Here is a 22,180-nt window from a genome sequence, read left to right on the forward strand (position 1 = left end):
CATGCGTCATTCACCGCAATTTCGGCGTTGCTTGTTGGCAGTTGACCAGTTGACCAGGATGGGGGCAATGCAGGGCAACTGAGAACAGCGCCGTCTTGATTTCTTTCCCCAGACATGGCGCCATTTTGGGTTCCGGGGGGGTTTGTGATGCCTGGCAACCCTGGACTCTGGCAGGGAACAGCCTGCGATAGGCAATTTCGTGTTACCTGGGCACGATGCGTCATGGGTGCGGATGGGGGTGAAACGGTTGACGAGTCGTCGAGAGCAAGCTTATTCGTACAGATACTGGTGGACTGGTTAGCTTGGATCAACGAACGAGCTGGTAGATGGAGACGGCGATCTCTCGTGCATGAAGCGGCTTGTCGACGTTGAAAGATGCAGCCATCATGCATGGGCGAGCAGCGATGGACGAGTAAGATTCGCGGACAGGAGGCAGCCTGGCGGTCGCTGTGGTAGGTGATGAATTATTAATGAGCAGACGACCGTAAAGAGAGCTTCCGGTCATTACCTATTATGCACGTTGGACAGCTGACAAGCTGTGCGTGCAGCTGGCAGGTCAAAGAAGAGGCGGAAGAGAGACGAGCCAAGTTCATGCAAACGGTTGGACGGATGGGATGGGATGGATGGCTTTACCAGCTGCAAGCTGCCAGCTGGCAACCCGCTTGCTCTCCCTCCCCCTTCGCTCCGCCTCCTCCTCCGGTTCCTCCTCCATCCGTTTGTAAATGCCTCTACAGGTTAAAACTGGTGGCGAGTATTGGTGATGCTTCAACACGTCGTTCATCACCAATCCCGCGGCCCCCGTCTTATGTAGATCGGATTGCCTCCTGCCAACAATGCGCATGATCAGCACCATCCAAGGTCGCATAGCCAGGTTGACAGAATCCTTTACTCCTTTGTTACCCGCAGCAACACCAGCTTCCTTGCCGCCAGTCGCTCACGAAACCACATTGGAGGGGAATCAGGGCTTTCTGGATGCCGTCCCTCCTCATACCCGCCGCAGATTCACACACTAAAACCAAGCTTCCATCCACCATCCCACCAGGCTAGAATATTAGCTGCCAGCGCCAATGGTCACTAGTGACACTCGACATTCCTCGCTGAGCCCGAGAGCCCATCCTCTCCCTCCGACTTTTGGAGCCTCCGAACAAAAAACCGCTGCCGCCGGCCCATGCTAGCACCACATCCAGCCAAGTTTGTGGGCGAGACTTTTCGACAGCGAGACCGGGTATCAAAGTGTCCAGGGCGCTAATCCCTGCCGGTACCAGCCTTGAAGCTAATTGCGACGCCACCAGAGTGCGACGATACCTTGGTCCTTGTCCTTGTGCTAGGCAAGCCCACGCCCTGAAGGTGGGCTTGTTTGGCTTGCCCCGAATCACTCACCCTCGCTCGCGCTCGCTGGCTCTTGAATGAGTCCCTCGTCCCAGCTTTCTGGGTCGGTCGTCAAGTCTCGGCCACCACCAATCCACACCACCGCCATATCGGGGCCACTGATTTCAATCGCCTCCGCCTCGTCCTCTCGTCTTTGCCTCCATCACCGCCCTCCCTGTTAGGCGTCTTTCTCTTTCTCGTCGCACGCAGCCTTCCCTTCCGTCGCCTGCTTTGTGCCATTAGTACTCATTGCGCTTTAGTGCGCCGTACTGCATGCACTCTGCTCGCACGCCATCCCGACGAGCCGAACTCATACTGCCACCAACCTGCCGCCCCGACCCATTCTGGTAACCCGCCCGGACATGTGCATCCCTCGAGAACCACGACAACTCTGACCGACTCGCTTCCGCCTCACCTGACGCTGTGCGCCTCTGCCTGCCAGCTTTTATACCCTCTCTCTCCCCCCTCTTCCCCATCCTCTTAAAGACCAACCCGCCGTGCCAACGGCCCTGCGCGAACTCTATCCATACGCCGACTTCGACAACGTACCGGCCCTCACCTACTCAAACCCGCAACATAGGAGCCGACAGCCCCTCCTCTAGAGAACATCCCCTCCAAGAATACCGGGAAACCCGGCGTGCCGTATTAACGCTGCACAACTCGAGAGCCAATATTCGCCTTCTTCCGACTATGCGTCCACTCCGGCAGCACTTCAATACGTTTCCCGGTAATGGACGGCAGTTCATTGACCTAGATTAAAAGGAGACCCAATCCGAAGCGACCAGCCGTCGCGATCAAGCAACATGATCGGCCGGCTGCTTAATCTCGGCACCGGCGGCAGCGGTGCAGCCAGCACTTATGATCAAGGATCAAGTGCTAGTCCCCGTCCTCTTCTCTCGCTCGATTCTGTGCAAGAAGACATCCACACACGGAATCTCCTCTTCCCCGACGCGCATGCGCTCTACCAGCATCGAAATGACCAAGTTTTCCCATTTTCTACTGCGCCTCCTACACCATCCGCCGCCTCCGCCAGCGCCTATGACTTCAACGACGAAATTGACATCGATGTTCGCGATGTCCGCATTTTGATCATGCAAGATAATCTCGGCGCGACCTCTGCGTCCCTTCTGTTTGACAGTCATCCTGTAGCTGAGGTCGACCGCACAGCGTCTAACAGTGAAGGCCGGAGGAACCCATTGTCCCCTCGCAAGGGCAGTGTGAGCCATTCGCGCCCAGTCTCGATTCACACAGAAAGCACCCAAACGCAGTTCCGCCAAGGTGCCTTTGACCGACGTGGTTCCATACACAACCGCAATCAGAGCCAGGCTGAAACTGACGCCCAACGAGCCTATCGCGAATATCGTGAAGAGCTGGCGACCTTTTCAAGCTGCATTTTTGGCAACTCTGAATTGATGGCTTACAAAGGGACATCTACCAAAGTACACGTCGTTCCTGGCGAGACACGAGCGAGCGAAACTGTCTCCAGTGTCGGAGACGGTCGCAGTTCTATTGGCCGCTCTAGCATGCGTTCAAGTAAGCTTTCGCAGTCTTTTTCCTCGCAGGCTATGTCCCCAACCTTTTCCTCCATGCCTCCCACAGCGAGCACCACACCGCGACAAAGTGATCGCAAGAAGGTTTTGATTACTCGACTCTTTCCTGTCAACTTGGCAACTGAAGAAGTTGAGCCCTGTGCGACACCGCAAAATAGATTTGCAGATGAGCATGCTGGCTTCCCTTTCCCAGCCACCACCGACGAGGCCGCTGCGCGCAAAAAGAAGAAGCAACCGAAGCAACGGCGTACTCCAATGTATGCTGTTGTTCTTGTTGTCCAGCTGCCACCTGCGACGTCGCGGCTTTCTTCCGCTGTGCCTTCTAAACCGGCATTCCGCGAGCCAGGCTCATATAATGAGCAAGAGGTTTACTCTTCATCCTACAATTCTGTACGTGCTGGCGGTGGTGGCTGGAACATGTTTGGTTCTGGTATGCCTACTGATCCAAACGAGTCGCCGTTTGCGTTGGATGTTGAAGATAGAATCGACTCGTTGACCCAGCACTGGGACATCATCATGCGAACGTTGACGCACCTTCAGTCACTCTCCGCCACGAGAATACACCAATTACTCAAGCATGCTGATTCCGCATCTCCCGGCCAGCAGACGCCTATGGTAACACATCAGAGCCACTCTTCGAGAAGTTCAGCTCTGAATGACAGACGCAATGCTGAGCCTCCAAGAATCAAACCGGCTAAAAGTACTACCAAACTCGTTTCTCTTTTACCCAACTGCCTTGCAGGTGATATTGATATTGCCTTGGAAGTTGGACTAGCAAGGAGCAGAATTGTCATGGGTATCGGAGCTGCGCGTGTTCTCACCGGACAGGGACGATGGGGTATATGGCGCGATGAAGCTATCTGGACGGCGAAGTGGGCTTCCTCACTCAACAAGGGCCCTTTCCTCTACAATCTTCTCACGGGATTCCTTGCCACACATGTGGACTGGCTGTCCGCCCTCTGCAGCCCCTCCTACCGCAGAAAGGCAGCTCTCCAAGCGCGCCATAAACACGAAGAGGACATGTCTCTACCTGCCAGAACAATCATTATCTCGGATGATAAGATGGCTGCCCGAAGGCTGATCTTTCTTCTAGCTGGCTTTCTACCCGCTAACCAGCAGATGAACGTCCCCCGGGTGCATCGTGCGAGTACATCAACCTCTTTTGGCCCGCTCTCAAATTCTCCCCCAACTTTTGTGGTTCCAGTTCTACGAGAAGAGTCACTTCGGCGGAAAATAAACCGCCGAACTGGGCTTAGACGAGCATCGCATTCGCGCGTCGGAAGCCAAAGCGCGAGAAACTCGACTGTTATACCACAGTTTGCACAATTTGGTGTGGACAGAAACCACCAGAGACGCGCGTCTGATGCAGCCTCTATCCGGACCACGAACTTACCGATTGCTGGTAATGACCTGGTTACGAGGAAAAGCAGCGCTGCCACAACCGCAACTATCACTCAAGAGCCAACCATGCCTCATTTCACGAGCTTGCAGCGAAGTGAAAGCCATCTACGCCATCGACCAGGGAGCAGCAGCAGCTTTGCAGCTGACGACTTAAAAAGATCGCTGAAACGGGGTGAGAGTAATGCCAGCGTGAGCACGACAAGTTCCCGCCCTCCTAGCTCTGGCCTGAAATGGGGAAACCTCATGAGTGGCTTCTGGACACCACGACGACGAGACTCCTCCGACAGCAATACTGCAAGTCAGACTAGCGAGCTTCGGTCGCCCATCAAATCAGCCTTCCCGAAGACCGATCGATTGGCTGAAATGGTACAGGAGTCTGTGGTACTGGAAGAGACCAGTGATTTACCAAGTGCGCCATCTCCGCGTGCATTTATAGAGACACCACCGGCAATGACAAGACAGGGCACCGGCACCACTGCTGCAACTACCAACGTGAAGCAACGGGCATCTTTTTCGCAGGCGGATCGCACACCCGACCCTACTGGAGTGTTTGACTCCCCTGTGAAGACCTCAATAAATCCCGAGGATGGGATTATCGACGTTGACGTACCATTTCCCGATTATATTACGTCGTTCGAGTCCGCTATCAGCTCGCCTTCCAGCAGCGGGTATCTTTCCACGCCGGGGCTGCCTAGCAACTTGGACTTCTTTGAGCAGTCGGCACGAATTACGATCGATGGTGATACGCCTCTGAATGCCGCAGGTTGGCTCAGCCGCTTTCATCCTGATTTTTCACTGCAAGCCATTCCTCCGCAGGATAACCTCGTTGACAAGGTGAAAGCTGCGATGCGAGCTGAGCCCACACCGGCACCGCTTTCGCCTCGGGATGGTGGAACAGATGAGCGCTGGGTGGACATTAGCTCTACCATCATAGCTGACACCACCACGAATACTGTCTCTCGCCTTGTGTATCGGAGGCGGGTAAAGACTCGAGCAGGAGCCGACATTCCTTCTTCACAGCCAATCAGCGCCCATACACCTTCGGTCTTGCCATACGAAACCCAACTGGGCGAAGAATGGGCCGAGGAAGTGCTTCTTGATGCCGACAAGTCCCTTGTTGAGGCTGTTGAAAAGGTCATCGGCGCCAACTCTGAAGTCACCAAAGACACGGCTTCAGCTGCTGTTCCTATGCGAGCCTCCAGTAGCTTTGGCGGGAGCGCTGACATTACTCCCGACTCGCTTTCGGAGACGACAGAAATGGCGAATCCCCCTACCGAAATGCCGCGTGTGCAATGCAAAACCGTCATGCTGTCTGCGCTGGAGGATATTATCCGGGATGTAATTGACCAGCGCGATGAAGACGGTGACACACACATTGGCACAAACTCGCGAAGACGTCCCAATCTGCTCCGTGATGCAGTCAGATCGTGGGTGTCTAGCCTCGAGAACGTGTAACAGATGCTACATGAACATATTCTTTTGATTTCTTCCTTTACGCACTCCATTTCGCCAGCGCTTCTTTACTGGGCATATATTTTCTACATCGACTATAATATCTTTGATACCCACATCATCAACTGCGTTTTTGTTTTGTATTTCGGTCTATTTTGGCGTTATGAAGATAAAAGATTACTACGGGCAGTTGCCTAAACAAGAACCAGGCACTCTAACATAGAAAGGAAAAAGGAATGGTCGTGGCTTATAAAGACTCCCTTTTCTTTCTGTGCATGTCACAGTTTTTGGATCTTGTTTATAAGGTAGCTGCTTTCAGTGAAGGAATCTTTTTATTTTGATAATTCACAGCCAGACTTTTTAATGACCATCGGAATTTCCCCTCATACTGGGCCAAACTCCTCATTGGCGTTGTGTTTGTTTATTTTCTCGTCGTTTATTCGCTTTGGGTTTTCTGTCGCTGTGCATCTTCAACATATTACTGGGCGTGAGCGTTTCCCACCGCTCGCCTTGATCCGCCTTAATTGCGCGAAACAGAAGCGAAATAATAACATTTCCATAGACGGGGACGCAATAGATTTTCTTACCAAAGACGTTAAAACACAACACCTCCTGACAGGAATCGTTGGACAGGTTAATTTGAATGTGCATGCGAATAGTATTTCATTAACGCCGGGCAACTCCCGTATGTTTTCTCTATATGCCAATAATAAACAACTAGGACCGCTTCCGCATCGGCCGGGCGTTCTTCTCCTTGCGCTTCTGCTTCTCCTCGCGGGCCTTGCGGACGTCGTGAACCCCCTTGATCTCCCTCTTGCTGCCCGCGCCGTCGCGGAAGCGGCCGACGCGCTTCTCGCGGGCCTCGTCGACGCGGCGCTTGCGGACCTCGTAGTCGTCCCTGTACTTGTCTGCCGCCTTGGGCGCCTGCTCCTGCTTGTGCTTGTAGCGGGCGCCGCCGCGGGGCAGCTGCGCGGCCGTGCCGGGCCGCTCGTCCTCGCCGACGCGCTGGGCGCGGCCGACGCGGTGCGCCTTGCGCCACTTGTCGTAGCGGCCGCTCTGGAAGGAGGCGGCGATCTTGACGCCGCTCTCGCCGGTGACGAGGCGCGCGCCCTTGGAGCCGTCCTCGTCGTTCTGCCGCGCGACGTACTTCTTGGCCTTCTTGTCCCAGCGCAGTCGCTGCTTGTTGGCCTCGCCGAACGACTTGTTGGCCGACTCGTCGTTGCCGAGGTCCATGGCCACGTCGCGGGCGGCCTCGACGAAGCTGGACCCGGCGCCGCCCGAGTGGACGCCGTAGCCGCGTTCCTCGGCGGCGTTGGTCGTACGCGGCGTGTAGGACATGAAGACGTCGGCGTCGCGCCAGTCGTCCTTGTCCTTCTTGGACTTGCCGGCGTTGGAGACGGTGACTTCTAAACCGTCGTCGTCAGAGTCGTCTTCCACGGCGCCAAGGCCCGTGTCATCGCCCATGTCTTCATCCAAGTCATCCGCTGTAGGCCCAGCAATCTCTTCGTCGTCAGAGTGTTCCTCGGCTTCGGCTTTTTGTCTCCTGCGGGGGGTGATCCTTTTGCGTAGTTGCTTCATAACGTCTGCGGCTTCGTTGGAAGCCTTGTCACTGCGACCAATCTCGAAAATGGTTTCATTGGGTCTGAAGCCGCTAATCTTGGCCATCATCTCCGCTCGCGCCTTCTCGTCCCGAGCCACGTCTTTGCCGAATAGAGGATGTAATTGAACCCATGGAGCAGAGGCCACAACCTCACGTGCTCTCTTGGCACTTTGGCTAGAGGCCGAGTTTCTCGTCTTTAAGTACAGCTTCTCTGCCTTGATAGAGACCTTTTGGAGAGCGCTGATGTCGTCGTTGTCGTGTATTACTTTGTTGAACCATTCGACATGCTCTTCAAGCGTATTTCTTACCAAGGAGCCGACAACCACGTCATCCGCATATGATGGCTTCTCCTTTTCCTGTCCAATTACAAGTTGCTTCCCGAGGAACAGTTGCAGGTCAAGTAGGTAAGGTGCATCTGTATCACGAACCAAGCTATAACTCCAACCACGTTGGCCTGCACGAGCAGTACGACCAACACGGTGAACAAAGATTTTGGGTTGTGAAGGAAAATCGTAGTTGATGACGTTGGCCAGGACAGGTATATCGATACCTCTGGCAGCAACATCGGTGACTACCAGAATGTTGGTTTTGCCATGGCGAAAGTTTTCGACTTGAATTCGTCTTGCTGTTTGATCAAGCGAGCCATAGACATGGGAGACGGCAAAACCAGCCCATTCCAGCAGATTGGCGATATATTCGACGTGATGTTTTGTTGCAGTGAAAACAATTGTAGAGTGTTCGGTAGGTCGCACAGGGCCGTCAGGCCCTCTCTTGCGCTTCTTTGAGCCGTTGTCCTTTTCAGAGACATCGGCTCCTTCCGGCTTGCCGACCGGTACCTTGATGACATCGTGTAGAATGTGAAGTAGCGAGCCCTCCTTTTCGTCTCCCTTGATGCTGAAGTATGCGCTTTCTAAATCTGGCGACACCTTGGTGTCGGCATCAAGACGTACCAGGCTCGGGTCTTGGAGACCGGCTCGAGCAAACTCGACGAGAGATGTGGGAAGCGTAGCGGAGAAGAGAAGTGTTTGTCTTGAGAGGGGTAGGGCGTGAAGGATTTCGGTGAGCTGGGCGGCGAAACCCATTTCGAAGAGACGATCAGCTTCGTCAAAGACAACGTATTTGATGGAGGATAGATCGAGATTCATCTCTACTTTCAAATGCAAGAATCGACCCGGCGTGGCAATGACAATATCGGGATTCGCCGCCATGAAGCCAAACTGCTCCTCCAGGCTGTCACCACCCACGAGCAGCACGGCCGTCAAGTCCGTGCCTTTCGACAGTTCCTTGACGACCTTCAGAGTCTGGATAGCCAGTTCACGCGAAGGCGACATAATAAGGGCGCGCGATCCAAACTTTGCGCTGTGCGCGCGCAGGCGCTCAATCATGGGTATGACAAAGGCGGCCGTCTTTCCAGAACCGGTTCTCGCCATGCCAACAACATCTTTTCTGTCGAGGACCAAGGGGATCGTTTTTCGTTGGATAGGCGTCGGAACCGAGAAGCCTTTTCGAGTGATGGCTTTGAGTAGATTGGCGTTCAATCCTACAGGCCGGTTAGTGCTGGGAGTCGAGAAGAAGTGCAACGCCAGGAAGTCATACCCATGGCTTGGAAGCCACCACCCTTTTTTACGGTGCGGCCCTTGAGATTTGTGGATTTTCTAAAGGAAGCAGCCTGCTTCAGTGCGATGAATGCTTCATCATCATCCTCGTCGCCTTGATTGTGCCCGTTGATCAGACCGTCGAAATCGAAATCGGCGTCGTTGCCCACAGGGCCAGCTTGCTTGCCGTCGGTCTCATCTCCTGGGTAAATGGACACGAAAATGTCCATCTCGGGCTCAGAGGCCGCGGGAGAGACTGCGCGTTTAACCATTTCGGCCGAGATATTGTGTGTGAGCTCCGACTGTCGAGAGGTGACCGAGTGACTGACAGTAGCTGGCGGATGGACTTTTTTTTCTGGCTGTTGGCGCAGGCAATTTTTTTCTGGGGCCGCCGTCGTTATCTTATCGCCGCGGGGTGGTGGTTGGCGACCAGAACGACGGACATCCGTTTTAGCTACTACATTGGGATCGAGCTGGTTCGATCAATAAGAGTGAAACCATTGGGGATTTCTGAAACTTATTTATATATTGAACGGTGCCTGGCGAGTTGATCACAGGTTCCCCACGCCCGCTATGCTGACATACAACGGATGTGAGCGGAAACACAGCTGGGTTACAACAATTGGTGCCACTGAAAGAGAGGACGCACATTACCATCAAGCTAAGCTGAGCGCGATTCCATCTCCATCTCAATCAACCCTCGCGCGTGACAAACCTGTTGCTTATGAACAGGGCATCGATGCGCGTCTTCTGAAATGTTGCAATCGCATCAGCTGGTGTGCAGACAATGGGCTCGCTGTCATTGAAGGAGGTGTTGAGCACCAAGGGAACACCCGTCAGCGTTGCGAATTCAGAGATGAGCTGGTGGAACGCCGGGTTCTGTTTCTGATGTACGAGCTGCACGCGAGCCGTGCCGTCCTCGTGCAGAACGGCCGGTATCTCGTCTCGGCGCTCAGCGGTCGCCAGGCACGCGAAGAGCATGAAGTTGTGGCTGGGAGATGGCGCGCCGAGCTCGAACCAGTCCCCTGCTGCTTCCGCCAACACGCTGGGCGCAAACGGGCGGAACATCTCGCGGTGCTTCACCTTGACGTTGAGCAACTCGCGCGTCGCCAGGCTTCGCGGGTCTGCCAGTAGCGAGCGGTTGCCCAGTGCCCGGGGGCCGAATTCCATCCGACCCTGAAACCAGGCGACAATCTTACCTGCAGCAACCATCTGGGCAGCGTCGACGGCCGGCGCACTCGACACCTGCGGCGTCAACCCGGCGGCGTCGTATGCTGCGACAATCGCGGCCTCGTCAAACTCTGGGCCGAGATATGGCGTGGTGGAGGCCTGGTCGCTCCGACCGCCCATGCGGTGATTGAGCTCGAGCGCGGCCCCCATGGCCGTACCCGCGTCATGCGGCGCTGAGGGAATAAACACATTGGAGAAGAGACCGGCTTCTTTGATGACCATGTTGCTGACACAGTTCAGGGCAACACCCCCCGCAAGGCAAAGGTTTTTGGATCCTACCGCCTGATGAAGCTCCCGCGCGAGCGCGAGAAGGACATCGTTTGTGGCCACCTGTAAAGCGGCGGCCGCGTCGTAATGGTGGCTCTCGAGCGGCGCATCACGTTTACGAGCGGGCCCGAAAAGGGACTCTAGGCGATCAAAATCTGGCAATCGAAAGTTGGCCGTCGCCTGGTTGACGTGGTATGCACAGGCATCATCAACACGCATCAGTTCCGAAAACACGCCCTTGAACTTGGACGCATCACCATACGCAGCCAGGCCCATGGCTTTGCAGGCGTCGTACTCAGTGAACCCGAGATACTTGCTCATCTTCTCCCAGACGAAGCCGATGGAATGCGGGAACGGAATCTCCCGCAAGATTGTAATGCTCTCTTTGTCGCCTCGCGCGAGCACGGTGCACGCAGCCTCCCCGATGCCGTCGGCGACGAGGATCGCGGCATCTTCATACCCCGACGGGTAGAAGCTGGACGCGGCGTGAGAGAGGTGGTGCGGGATGAACTTGAGGCGCTTTCCGGCGGCTGGGCCGAAGTGGGTGGCCAAGGCATCAGGCACCGACCGGAGGCGAGAAAGGAAGGTTTTCTCGCCCTCTGGCGTCCCCCAATCCCCAGCCTCCGTTTTGTCATTCAAGATGAAATCGTGTGCTCGAAGATCTGGATCAAACGAGTAAGCTATCGCGTCCAGGTCCTCTGGCTTGATGGCGGCGGATTCAAGGCAGTATCGAATGCTCTCAAGGGGCAGCTCATCTGCATTGTCAACCCTTGCCGGCTTGCCGTGCTTGACTCTGGAAAAGCGCTCTTCCTCGGCCGCTGCAACGACTTGTCCGTCGACGATCAAAGCCGCAGCCGACTCATGGTAGACCGAGTTAATTCCAAGGATTCGCATTTTTGAGGCCCGCTTCAAGCGTAAGTTTCCCTCCTTCAGCGTTACTGATTCCTTGCTATGTAGACTAGCTGTCTCTTCAAATCCGCTCGACTCCGATATCTAAGTCTGGCCTGGATTCAGATGAGGACAATGCGACGGGGATTGCATTGGAGTTTATGGATACTTGTCCGCTCTTTATTAATAACGCCATGCTTTGAGTAGGACAATCCGGTAGATGGGCTCTTACGCTGGGCTATACGGCTAGGTACTGAAACATGGCTTGTATATTGCTCTGTCAATAAAAGCACGAGAACGGGCCTCCCGAGATAATATGATGCTACAGGGGAAATGATTTACGTTGTGCTTTGCAACCCAAGCCGAATCGCAGCGGTTACCCTCTTCCCTGCTAGCTACTTAAACCACGGTCACCGGTACGGTCCTCATGCCAGTCAGGTTTCATTCAGCCTCGACAGTATCTTGAGGCAAAAGTTCTCTCTGATTGAATCAGCACTCAAAATGTAATTTGATGGGCAATAGTTCCGTGTCATAGATCGTACCTTATGCTGGGGTGATACTTGGTGTTCAGCCTCGGCTTGCCTCTACCAGAAGTGCTTGATTATGCATTGCATTGCATTGGCAATTGTGTAGGCTACACCGTGCATACTAATGACCAGTACGTGCAAAAGACCGACATCGGCTAGACGTCCTTACGAGCGATGGAAAACGGAAGACCTCGATCGACAGAGAAGCTGCAAAGCGGCCCAAGCTGAAGTTCAATGTCGTCCTCTCGGAGACTTCTGTAAGACCACGGTTGTGGCAGCAGCCTTGAGAGAAATGGACGATGCTGCTTTGGACCGTTTTCCCTCATCATTTCGTACTTGACAGTCTCACGAGGCGCGCGGGGTAGCTCTCTTCGCAAGGGGAACGAACAAGCGACTGCAAGACAACTGCACCACTCGTTTCTAAAGAACGAAATATTGACATGTTTGAATAAGCTGACTTTGTTAAAAATGTAGGTAGGCTATTAATTGCACGAGGCTCCGCTTGGCTATCTTGGTGATTGAAGTTGAAGCGCAGCCGAGCGCTCCATGGTCTTGGGCACCTTGGAAAGCAGTTGCTGTGAATTCTACTGGGGCCATTTGAAACAAAAATACCAATCAATCATGTCATGCTTGATTATTTACGGCAACAACGTTTTCCACCTTTTCTGTCAAGAACTACTCGGTATCAATTCATTGTTGTACTTGGACAACACATCAACCTACATACCTATAGGTATGTTTGTGCTAAGTAAAACCCACTTGCCGTTTAAAATGCGCAGCACCTGAATTTGATCCGCCTTCAACAGACCCGCCGCCCGCTCCCTGCCAACATCAACCAAAATCAATACTTGGCGGGGCCGAACACTTCGATAACTCAGCCTGTCGCATAGCAGGAGACGATGGCGACTGAGCTGGATAAAGAAGACAAGGCCGCGCTGGATGCGCTCGAGTCGGAGGCCAAAGAGTGGGAAAAGGTACGGTCCCTCTTGTGTCGCGCGACAGCCCTCCCCCGGTCATCGCCACTAACCAGACCATCCACAGGATGCGGAAATCGATAGAATATTGAACACCTTTCGGCTGGATGCGTAAGAACCCTCTCCCTCCCGTCACTACCCCCGTTACCTCACCTCGGCCCACTGCTAACCACCCTGGTCCCCTTGTCCAGCTACGCCGTCCTCGACCTCCAGCCCGGCGTGCCCGAGTCCGACATCAAGATCACCTACCGCAAGAAGTCTCTCCTCATCCACCCCGACAAGTGCAAGAACCCGCGCGCGCCCGAGGCCTTTGACCGGCTCAAGAAGGCGCAGGTCGAGCTGTTCGACGAGAAGCAGCGCGCGCGCCTCGACGAGGCCATCGCCGACGCGCGCGCCCTGCTCCTCCGCGAGCGCAAGCTGACCGTCGACAGCGAGGAGCTCAAGACGGACGAGTTCGCGCGCGCGTGGCGCGACAAGGCCCGCGAGGTGCTCGTCGACGACGAGAAGCGGCGCAGGCGCCAGGCGCGCGCGCAGATGCAGGAGGAGGGCCGCGAGCAGCGCCGCGCGGACGAGGAGGCCGAGGAGCGCAAGAGGAAGCGCCAGCACGACCAGGACTGGGAGGCTACCCGCGAGGAGCGCATCACCAACTGGCGGCAGTTTCACAAGGGCAAGGTCGGTGGTGGCGGGAGTGGCGAGCCGGACAAGAAGAAGAAGAAAAAGATGAAGCCCATCGGTTGAGGGTGTGAGCGGGAGGGGGGCGCTTGCGACCGATGCATGCTTGAAAGAAGCAGCATTCGATAAACGAAAAAATAAAATATTATCAGCTCAGATACCCAAATACAGAACCAGAGGCACCTTGTATCCTCACTAGGATGCAGCAGTCGACTACGGATCACGCGAAGCAAAGGTGTCAAGTACTAGAAACGCTATATTGTCAAGAATGGGGGGATTTGTCTCCGACTAGATAGAATGGTCTCTCCATATACAATTGAAACATTTGCTCTATTAGCATACACGGCGCAATACGTCTTCTCAACTCGTCAACCCGCCACCCAGTAACTCTGTCGATAAAGGGCCGGGTTGATGACCGCCTGTGGAAACAAAACGCCATTTTATACATCCCTTGGTCCGCCTTCTTTTTTTCTCCTATCTTGAATAAATGCTATTTTTAAAACACCTTTGTGAATGCAAGAATAATTGCAGGTCCAGTAATCTGAGGATGGCGACCTGCGCGGGCAACGAGTCCGCTCAAATATGATACAAGGGTTTTGTCGCCATCATTTCGAGTTAGGCGGAGTCTGGCTTCTTGGTCTCCTCGCCGTCGCTCTTTTTCGTCGGTGACTTATCGCCCGCGGAGGAAGTGCCGTCGCCGTCAGGCTTCTTTTCGTGTGCTGGGTGGTTTGTCATCTTGTGCCAGACTGACTTTAAGAAGCCCTCGTTTTCGTGGGAGGCGGCGTCGCCACTAGGTGAAGCGTTTCTGTGACACCGTCAGTAGTAGGTCGAGGTCGAGCACTAAAGCTCGACGTTGGGGAAAACTCACCTGGAAGGCGAAACATTCATGACTCGTCGCGCCGTCTTGTCGTCCATTTCATCGGCGAGCATCTCTACAATAGTGCGCTGGTTGGCACTGAGGTACTTGGGCATGTTGACCCTGAACTCAACGCGAAGGTCGCCGGAGCCACCGCGTCGGGAGCCGAGGCGCTTCATTCCCATGCCGGAGAGCGTAATCTTGTCACCCGTGTTGGTGCCGGTCGCGACCTTGACGTTGACGGAGCCGTCCAGAGTGGGGATGGAAACCTGGCCACCAAGGAGCGCCGTCGTCAGGGGAATGCTGGCAGTGTGAAGAATGTTGGAGCCTTCTCGCGTGAACTTGGGGTCTTTGGCCACGCGGACGAAGACGTAGAGGTCGCCGCGCTGGCTACGGGCGTTGGGGTCGGCGGAGCGGCCGGTTGCTGGCGCGTCGCCGGCGCCGTCCACTCGCAGTCGCATTCCGTCCTCGATACCGGCTGGGATATCAACGGTGATGGTCTTGCGCTCGCGGACTACACCGTGGCCGGAGCAGGTCTTGCATTCGGAGCCCTTGGGAATTGTCGATCCGGAGCCTTCGCAGGTACCGCAAGTGGAAGCCATCTGGAAACCGCCCTGCATAAAATGGAGGCGAGTTCCTGTTCCGTTACAAGCCTTACAGGGCGCGCGCTGCGATCCGGTCTTCAGGCCGCTCCCCGTGCAGGTGCCACATTCAACGGTTGGTGTGATGGAGATGGTTTTGCTTGTGCCCTTGGCAGCCTCCATGAATGTGATGCTGGCCTGGACCTCGATATTTTCGCCGACAAGGATCTCTTGTTGAAAAGGGTTCGCACGACCCCCGCGCCGTCCGCTGCCAAACGGGCCCCCCTGGCCGCCCGTAAAGGCGGAGAATATGTCATCAAAGTTGAAGCCGCCACCGAAGCCGCCTTGGCCACCCCCGCCAAAACCATGGAAAGGATTGCCCGCTCCGCCGAAGGGATCACCACCTGCAGGGTTGCCATTGGGGTCGAAACCGGCGGCGCCGAACTGGTCGTATTGCTCCTTCTTCTTTGGATCGGACAGGATTTCGTAGGCGGATTGGATATCGGCGAACCGGTCCTTGGCGGAAGCGTCTTTATTTGTGTCGGGGTGAAACTTCTTTGCGAGCCCGTAGTATGCCTTTTTAATTTCTGAAGCAGATGCGCTCTTGTCGACGCCGAGAGCCTTGTATGGATCTTTAGAGGAAAGTTTGTTAGTCGTGTGGAAGTTCTATAGAAAGGTAGATTAGCACCGCTCCCAGACTCATTTCATGACTTCACTGGTCACAACGTACGCGCGACAATGAAGGCGTCTTGTTGATTTTGACACTAGACGACTTGGCTGATGGCGACGTCGCTCGCGACGGTGCAGTGTGAATTCTGGCGCATTTCGTCAAGGGGCTAGCAATCTTGCGAGCAGCCGCTGCATGGTTATGCGCCAAGGCGCGGGCGGGCGCCGTGGATTTCAGCAGAATGCTTGAGGTCATATCGAAGAGTTGCGATTCATTTGATTCACCAAGTACCCGACCAAAAAGATGGCTGATAGCGTTAGGTTTGAGTATCGGCGACCTCAGTGTGGTTCTAGGAGGTTCTCGCCGGTCGGAGAGACTCGACTTTTTTAGCCGGTCTTAAACCGGGTCAAGCTGCCTCAGGCGTGAATGCCGTCATAAGCCGACCGATACCGCCTGAATTCGCAAGCGTGCTATTGGTGGAGAAGCAAGAAAGCCACGAGATATGGGCATGGAGGATTGACCACGTTCGTTTAAAAACAAAAATATGCCCATCTAGACCAATTTATTAAGCCTTGTAAAATGTGCGTAGTGAAGTGCAGAACTTTGGCTGCGTTCACGCTATTGAATGAAGTGTAATGTCTGTGTCTGTATATGTAGAGGTGGGAGTGGAAAACATTCAGCCACCAAATTGATGGGTCGCACCGCGGAAGCTATGTCGCCTCCGGCCAAACAGGCGGCAACGGGGAAAAAGATATGCTGAAAGAAATGCTGGAAAATGCGAAAAACAAGCGAAATTTATGCTCTAGTTTCCAATCGAGTTGTCGAGAATTCCAATGCCAGGTATCAAAAATCATAACGCCGTCGTCATGAATCATTCGTTGTGCTGTAGAGTTCGGCACGGTCGCCTAATCGGCGAACAGAGGCTCGTTCTTGCTCGGCCCTATAAGCTTGACAGACTTGCTATGGCGAACTTTGCAAATAAAGTCGACAATGACGTCGTTCTCTTGGATGCCGACGCCATTGAAGTGCTTGCGCACGGCCAGAGCCAGGTTGTCCTTGTTCTGGCGACGAGTCTTTCTCTTGCGGACCATGGTCGGTGAGTGCAGGCCGATGCCGGCTCTGTCTGTGAGTATATATTGGTGAAATGTGCTCACAAATGACGTCGAGGAGTTGAGGTCGTATTCGCGTCGGTATGCGTGGAGGGCGTCTCGCTCGAAGGAGGTCCAGGGGATCTGGTGCGCGCGGGGGAACCAGAGTCAGCGACGGTGGTGGTGAAGCGGGGTGCGGAAAGGCAAGCTCTTCACCAAGGAAAATTGGATAAATCGAGACTCCGGAAGATCGAGAGGGCTTACTGTAGGAGGCGTGGGCTCGAAAAGGCCTGGCGCGGGTGCCGAGGTCGGGATGCTGGTGGGCGGTTCACGAGGCTGGTTGTTGCTGGTCTGGCTGGCGTTGCGGCGCATCTTGGTGGAGGAAGCCGAAGGGCGTTCTTTTGGAGCAGGAAGGTCAGGTTTCTCGTCCTGCGCTCGAGCAGAGGTTTTGGGGGGCATGGTCGCGGATTGTGGTGCTTGGCAGCCGCGGTGTTGAGGAGGAAGAGAAGAGGAGAGGAGGAAGAAGCGGAAGAAAGTGCAACTTTTGGCGCGGCGAGACCGTGACTAGGGAAAGGCCAAAACCGCAGGGCACGACGCTAAAAATTAATGACGAACATCGCGGATGTACCCCGTCTAGTATTTGCTGCAGGAGGGTGACTTGCAGTGGGGGGTTGCCGTGCCACGCGCAAATAGAGTGATCGCGTGGAGCGAGACCGTTGAACTTTACAAAGGCTACAAGAAGATGAAAGGAAAACGTAGTTTTGAAGACGAAGGAGGCGAGTGAATACGTCACAACTTCTGTAGGAACCAAAAATGAATAGTTCCGATATGTCGGGGGGTATTTGTGACGAAGACTCAAGGTATCTACGGTTGCCCCGCATGTGGTGGCGGACACGTCACTTTCGTAGCGCCTGGCTTGTTGGTGAGGGCTAAATGCAGACAGGGTTGAGTTTTTAGGTATCATATCTGATAGCTCAAGTGAGGTCAAGTCCTGCTAGTTATATTATCGTGTACATAGGTGCTGGCGGCGAGAGGTGGTTTATGTAACTATAGCGTGTATATTGATAGAGAACGTTGAGCTAAGGACGGCTGCTATGGAAATGAATGAAGAGGACAAATCAAAGCTAGTTGAGATTTAAGGTGGAACGTTCAACGATGGAGCAAAAATAATGCCAAGGTCTTTAGCAAGATCTGTGTACCACTTGATACTATGTGCTGTAATTACACTCGAGACCCCCGAGGGTACGGAGAGCATGGTCTATCTTGTGTACAGATAGTAGGTACCGGGTGGCAGATACGAAGCCCGTAGCATCTAGTTAATTATACCTTGACCAAGACATGTCTGTGTCTTCTTATTACCAGTATTCTGGATTTTCCCCGCATCTGGCATCTCCAACTGGTTCCCCCAAACTGCATCCGCCAGCCCGCCAATCCGCTTAGTTGCCTCGTCACTGATCAATTTGTCGTGGGTGTTGATGGTGGGGCCATGAGGCGCCGAGTACCTTCGGATACCATACCTGCGAACGCTGGCGAACATGCTGGCAACAGGTTGATTACTATTATCCTATAAATAGTCGCACCAATGACTTGCTCACAGCAACATGCCAGACTTGACCTAATATAGAAGCATCTCGTCATAGTAATAATAACTCCTCCCCCAAGTTCCTCGTTTACTTTTTGACTTTGACTTTTGCACCCGGCAGTCTGGGTGGAGGGCCCCACATCAGCTAAGTCAGTGGATGCCCCCCCAATCCCAATGTCTTCTCGTTTTCAAGGCACGGATTGCCGCCTCGGCCGTTCTTTGCTCTCTGCACTTTGCTCTTTTTTTTACCTTCATCAATCTGTAACCCCATGTCAGCTCCATCCAACAATGCGTCAGCCAACGTCTTTACCATCAATTACCCAAACGCCCTGATTCGCCTCCAACGTCCAAAACTTGCGCCGGCTGCTTCCGAGTTCAAGCTTGTCCTGTGTACTCCTCGGGCAACCTCCGTCGTTGTCACCAACTGACCTCATCGCCAACGCTTTTGCGACTCAAGCAGCTTTGTTGATGCTCGCATAGATCAATAACGCCTTGCAAAAATCCGCATCCAAGCGTAACTTCCCGAGTAAAGAGATTGCTGCATGTTGAGCTCCCTTGTTTCAACGTCCTTTCTCCGGTCTGTCTTTTGACCGGCCAAGCCAAGTTACCACTCGCCCGCTCTGCTCTGCCGTCAGCTCCATTCCCGGCGGTCCATGAATCATTCGCCGTCAAATGATCGCAATGCGACACTGCAAATGATGCACAGAACCAGCATCGTTGCTACTCAACATGTCTGACCCTGCTGCCGCAGTGAGCCCCCACAATGGCCTCACCAGCCTGGGTCTTGCCAAGAAGCGCAAAAGGAAGAGCCGAAAGGGCCTCGAAAAGAGATTTATTTGCGAAATAGACGCATGTGGCAAGGTTTATTCACGCGCAGAACACCTGTAAGATCCATTCCTCATTGACGTTTAGTCTTCCGCTAAACCCTTGCCTCTCTAGCCAGCGTCATCAACTCAACCACAGCTCACCGCAGACATTCCACTGCGAGTATCCGGACTGTAGCCGCACCTTTGTCCGCCCCGATCTACTGAAACGCCATCTTGACAGACATGTCGCGAAAGAGACTCAGCTGGGCGAGACGAGTGCCACCGCTGCTCGCTCTCTTTCACCTCTGACACCAGAAGCAGCCCTGCACCGCCATGGCTTCACCTACCAGCCTCATTCGCTCCCTGTAAACGGCTCATACGCAATCAGCGCCGATTCTACAAGGGATTTTATCGACAGTGGCGTGGACTCTCGTGCGGCTTCCTCTAGCACAATGCCTAGAGCAGGAGGGGGCCTAATTCCACTTCACACCCGTCATCAAGACTCCGCCCAGACTGATCTTAGCTACAACTTGTCAGCTACGGCACCTGCACAGGCGCCAACTACGCAACCCGTTTCCCTAGAAGCTTTGCCCCTAACAAGCCAGATTTCCACCTATGATCACATGCCCATGGGAGATGCTGGGCCCGTGTTTGGTGTTGATGCCGGGCTTCATAAATCCCCGACTGGTGGGATGCCTGAAGATTTTATGGTCTATCTTTTTGATACAGCGCCGAATCATCACGGTGCTAAAGACGGCATGTTGCCGCAAGCATCAATGAAGTAAGAAGGCTGTCCAGCAGTCAGTGGAATGACTCGAACTAACCGGTATGCAGCTACGGGGATCTCAATAATGGCCAGTACCCCAACAACAACACCTATCTTGCAAGTCGATCAGGCCCGATTCAGCAAATAGGACCCCAGCAGATCATGTCGGTCTACAATCTGCTAGAGCCAAATATGCCGGAAGCTAGCATGTCCGACGCCAGGAGCCAAGAACTGTACGACTACATCAAAGATCGGTTCCATGGCAATGACAGTGACGAACAGCGCAATACGAGGGAGTCCATAATTTCTGGAGACAGAAGCAGAAGTGATCATATGCTGAGCAAGCGGATGATGCAGGCCTATATCGGATCTTTTTGGAAGCACTTCAACGCGCAGATGCCGATTTTGCACAAGCCTACCTTTGTCGCCGACAAAACACCAACAATACTTCTCTTGGCAATCATGGCCACAGGAGCTGCCTGCCTAGACAAGAAGCGCGGCACTGAAGTGACCATGGCGGGTGTACGCCTGTCAAACTTTTTGGTCACACATCTGCGATGGGAGGTATTCATGGATCCTGGTTTCCGCCCGCCGGCGAAACTATGGGTTTTTCAAACGCTCATCTTCTTAGAACTGTATGAGAAGATGTGCTCGACGAGAGAATTACATGAAAGAGCGCATATACACCACGCCACCACGATTACCCTCATGCGGCGGGGTCGAAGCTTGATAGGAAAATCGTCGTCTGAATCACCGACACAGGCGGGCGCCGCCACACCGGCCAAGACAGCAGACGAGCAGTGGGAGCATTGGATAATCAACGAGTCGACAAGACGAGTTGCCAGTGCGGCTTTCATGATTGATTCCCTCCATGCCACCATGTTTGGCCACTCGGTTGTCATGGCTGCCCATGAAATGCGGTTGCCGCTGCCGTGCAACGAATCGTTGTGGACAGCCACGAGCAGCGCCGAGTTCAGCAGGATTGAAAACAAACTCATGTCTCAAGGCGTGATGCCAGTTTCCTTCCTGGAAGGGCTAAAGAAAACGCTCAACAAGCAGCCTGTGTACACAACGTACTTTGTACGAGCTGTACTCATGGCAGGGCTGCTCAACGTTACATATCACTTAAACCAACGCGACCTGCAAGCCAACGTACTTGGAAGCGGCATGTCTCAGACCCTTGGCGGGCGAGACAAGTGGCGGTCTGCGTTGACGCGAGCGTATGACTATTGGAAGTCAGATTTCGATGATTCTCTGAGGGAAAAGCAGCCCCAACGAGATCCATACGACACTGATGAGATAGACACTGACACTTACACGTTATTCGAGAGTCGCACGGTGCTACATCACCTTGCGCACATGGCCATGCACGCCGACATTGTAGATTGTCAAATCTATGCCGGGGCTAAGCGACTTTTAGGCCGGCCCGTGGGCGCAAATGAGTTATTGGCGGCACAGCGGCGCATAAAGGAGGACTGGGCACCGTCGGCAAAAGCACGCGATGCCACATTTTACGCGCTCAAGCTCCTTCGGTTTGTGCTTGCACCGGATCAGATCGAGCTCAAGGAAGACACGCCTGTGCGGCCCCATGTAGGCCAGCCGTACGAGGTGCGCAACGACATTCTAATGAACCGGCCATGGGTGATTTACTTTGCGGTTCTGATACTGTGGTGCTATGGATATGCGCTAGAAGGGCCAAGTCGAAGCCGCGCGGAATCGACGACGACGCACCGGGACAGGTGGGGGCAAATGCGTGGCTACCTGTCAGTGTACGCCGGGCTGGACGAGCCGAGCGAGCTCCAGGACATGCGGGGCTTCAACGGCAACCTATCGCTGCTGATGGTGCTGCGAGACACGCTGGGACAGTCGCGGTGGGAGCTGTTGCACGAGGCAGGCAGGCTGCTGCAGAACTGCATCATGCTGAGCCAAGGGGGGCCGACGGCATGAGAGAGGCGCGGCATCACGGAAGTTTGCTATAGGAGCTACCAAGTAGTGTGTATAGTAATCCTTGAATCGACATGTTGCATATGCATACGAAGTATTGTGATGGCGGTATGTAAGTTATCTATGTACGTAGTAGGTCGGTAATAGTAGGTTTGCCATGTGGCAAGGTGATGAATGCGACGTGATGGCGTCGCTGTGGGGGTGGAGCAGATCTGGCGCCAAATCAATACCGATGGCCGTGGCCGCCGGGTCAAGGACAAAGTCCATGGCGAGTAAAGCCGACAAGTGACTAAAGTCATGGCGGAAATATGTAACTTAAACCCCGAAAAAAGGGGGTTTTATTTATTTATTAATCGAACATTCAGA

The 22,180-nt window shown here is 54.1% G+C and overlaps 8 protein-coding genes across 8 annotated transcripts; 4 read left to right on the forward strand and 4 right to left on the reverse strand.

Annotated features, from left to right (window-relative positions):
- Nucleotides 1-2,171: 2,171 nt before the first annotated feature.
- On the forward strand, nt 2,172-3,616 carry ISF_05322 (hypothetical protein; the record flags this gene model as incomplete). Its single annotated transcript, XM_018848927.1, has 2 exons — nt 2,172-3,533; nt 3,602-3,616. The coding sequence occupies 2 exons, from the start codon at nt 2,172-2,174 to the stop codon at nt 3,614-3,616; spliced, it is 1,377 nt and encodes a 458-aa protein (XP_018704063.1).
- A 1,153-nt stretch (nt 3,617-4,769) lies between these two features.
- On the forward strand, nt 4,770-5,774 carry ISF_05323 (hypothetical protein; the record flags this gene model as incomplete). Its single annotated transcript, XM_018848928.1, has 1 exon — nt 4,770-5,774. One exon carries the CDS (start codon nt 4,770-4,772, stop codon nt 5,772-5,774), a length of 1,005 nt encoding a protein of 334 aa, XP_018704064.1.
- A 714-nt stretch (nt 5,775-6,488) lies between these two features.
- On the reverse strand, nt 6,489-9,238 carry ISF_05324 (dead box ATP-dependent rna helicase; the record flags this gene model as incomplete). Its single annotated transcript, XM_018848929.1, has 2 exons — nt 6,489-8,911; nt 8,968-9,238. 2 exons carry the CDS (start codon nt 9,236-9,238, stop codon nt 6,489-6,491), a joined length of 2,694 nt encoding a protein of 897 aa, XP_018704065.1.
- Nucleotides 9,239-9,659: 421 nt separating this feature from the next.
- Nucleotides 9,660-11,357, reverse strand: ISF_05325 (carbamoyl transferase; the record flags this gene model as incomplete). The annotated part of the gene is made up of 1 exon (XM_018848930.1): nt 9,660-11,357. The coding sequence occupies one exon, from the start codon at nt 11,355-11,357 to the stop codon at nt 9,660-9,662; it is 1,698 nt and encodes a 565-aa protein (XP_018704066.1).
- A 1,420-nt stretch (nt 11,358-12,777) lies between these two features.
- ISF_05326 (Heat shock protein DnaJ) lies at nt 12,778-13,590 on the forward strand (the record flags this gene model as incomplete). Its single annotated transcript, XM_018848931.1, has 3 exons — nt 12,778-12,852; nt 12,920-12,963; nt 13,044-13,590. 3 exons carry the CDS (start codon nt 12,778-12,780, stop codon nt 13,588-13,590), a joined length of 666 nt encoding a protein of 221 aa, XP_018704067.1.
- Nucleotides 13,591-14,139: 549 nt separating this feature from the next.
- ISF_05327 (Heat shock protein DnaJ) lies at nt 14,140-15,883 on the reverse strand (the record flags this gene model as incomplete). Its single annotated transcript, XM_018848932.1, has 3 exons — nt 14,140-14,329; nt 14,393-15,627; nt 15,692-15,883. The coding sequence occupies 3 exons, from the start codon at nt 15,881-15,883 to the stop codon at nt 14,140-14,142; spliced, it is 1,617 nt and encodes a 538-aa protein (XP_018704068.1).
- A 650-nt stretch (nt 15,884-16,533) lies between these two features.
- ISF_05328 (hypothetical protein) lies at nt 16,534-17,175 on the reverse strand (the record flags this gene model as incomplete). The annotated part of the gene is made up of 2 exons (XM_018848933.1): nt 16,534-16,860; nt 16,981-17,175. 2 exons carry the CDS (start codon nt 17,173-17,175, stop codon nt 16,534-16,536), a joined length of 522 nt encoding a protein of 173 aa, XP_018704069.1.
- Nucleotides 17,176-19,727: 2,552 nt separating this feature from the next.
- ISF_05329 (Transcription factor) lies at nt 19,728-21,817 on the forward strand (the record flags this gene model as incomplete). The annotated part of the gene is made up of 2 exons (XM_018848934.1): nt 19,728-19,885; nt 19,939-21,817. The coding sequence occupies 2 exons, from the start codon at nt 19,728-19,730 to the stop codon at nt 21,815-21,817; spliced, it is 2,037 nt and encodes a 678-aa protein (XP_018704070.1).
- Nucleotides 21,818-22,180: the final 363 nt, after the last annotated feature.

The sequence above is a fragment of the Cordyceps fumosorosea genome (assembly GCF_001636725.1).
Source record: "Cordyceps fumosorosea ARSEF 2679 chromosome Unknown scaffold_12, whole genome shotgun sequence".
Lineage (NCBI taxonomy): Eukaryota > Fungi > Ascomycota > Sordariomycetes > Hypocreales > Cordycipitaceae > Cordyceps > Cordyceps fumosorosea.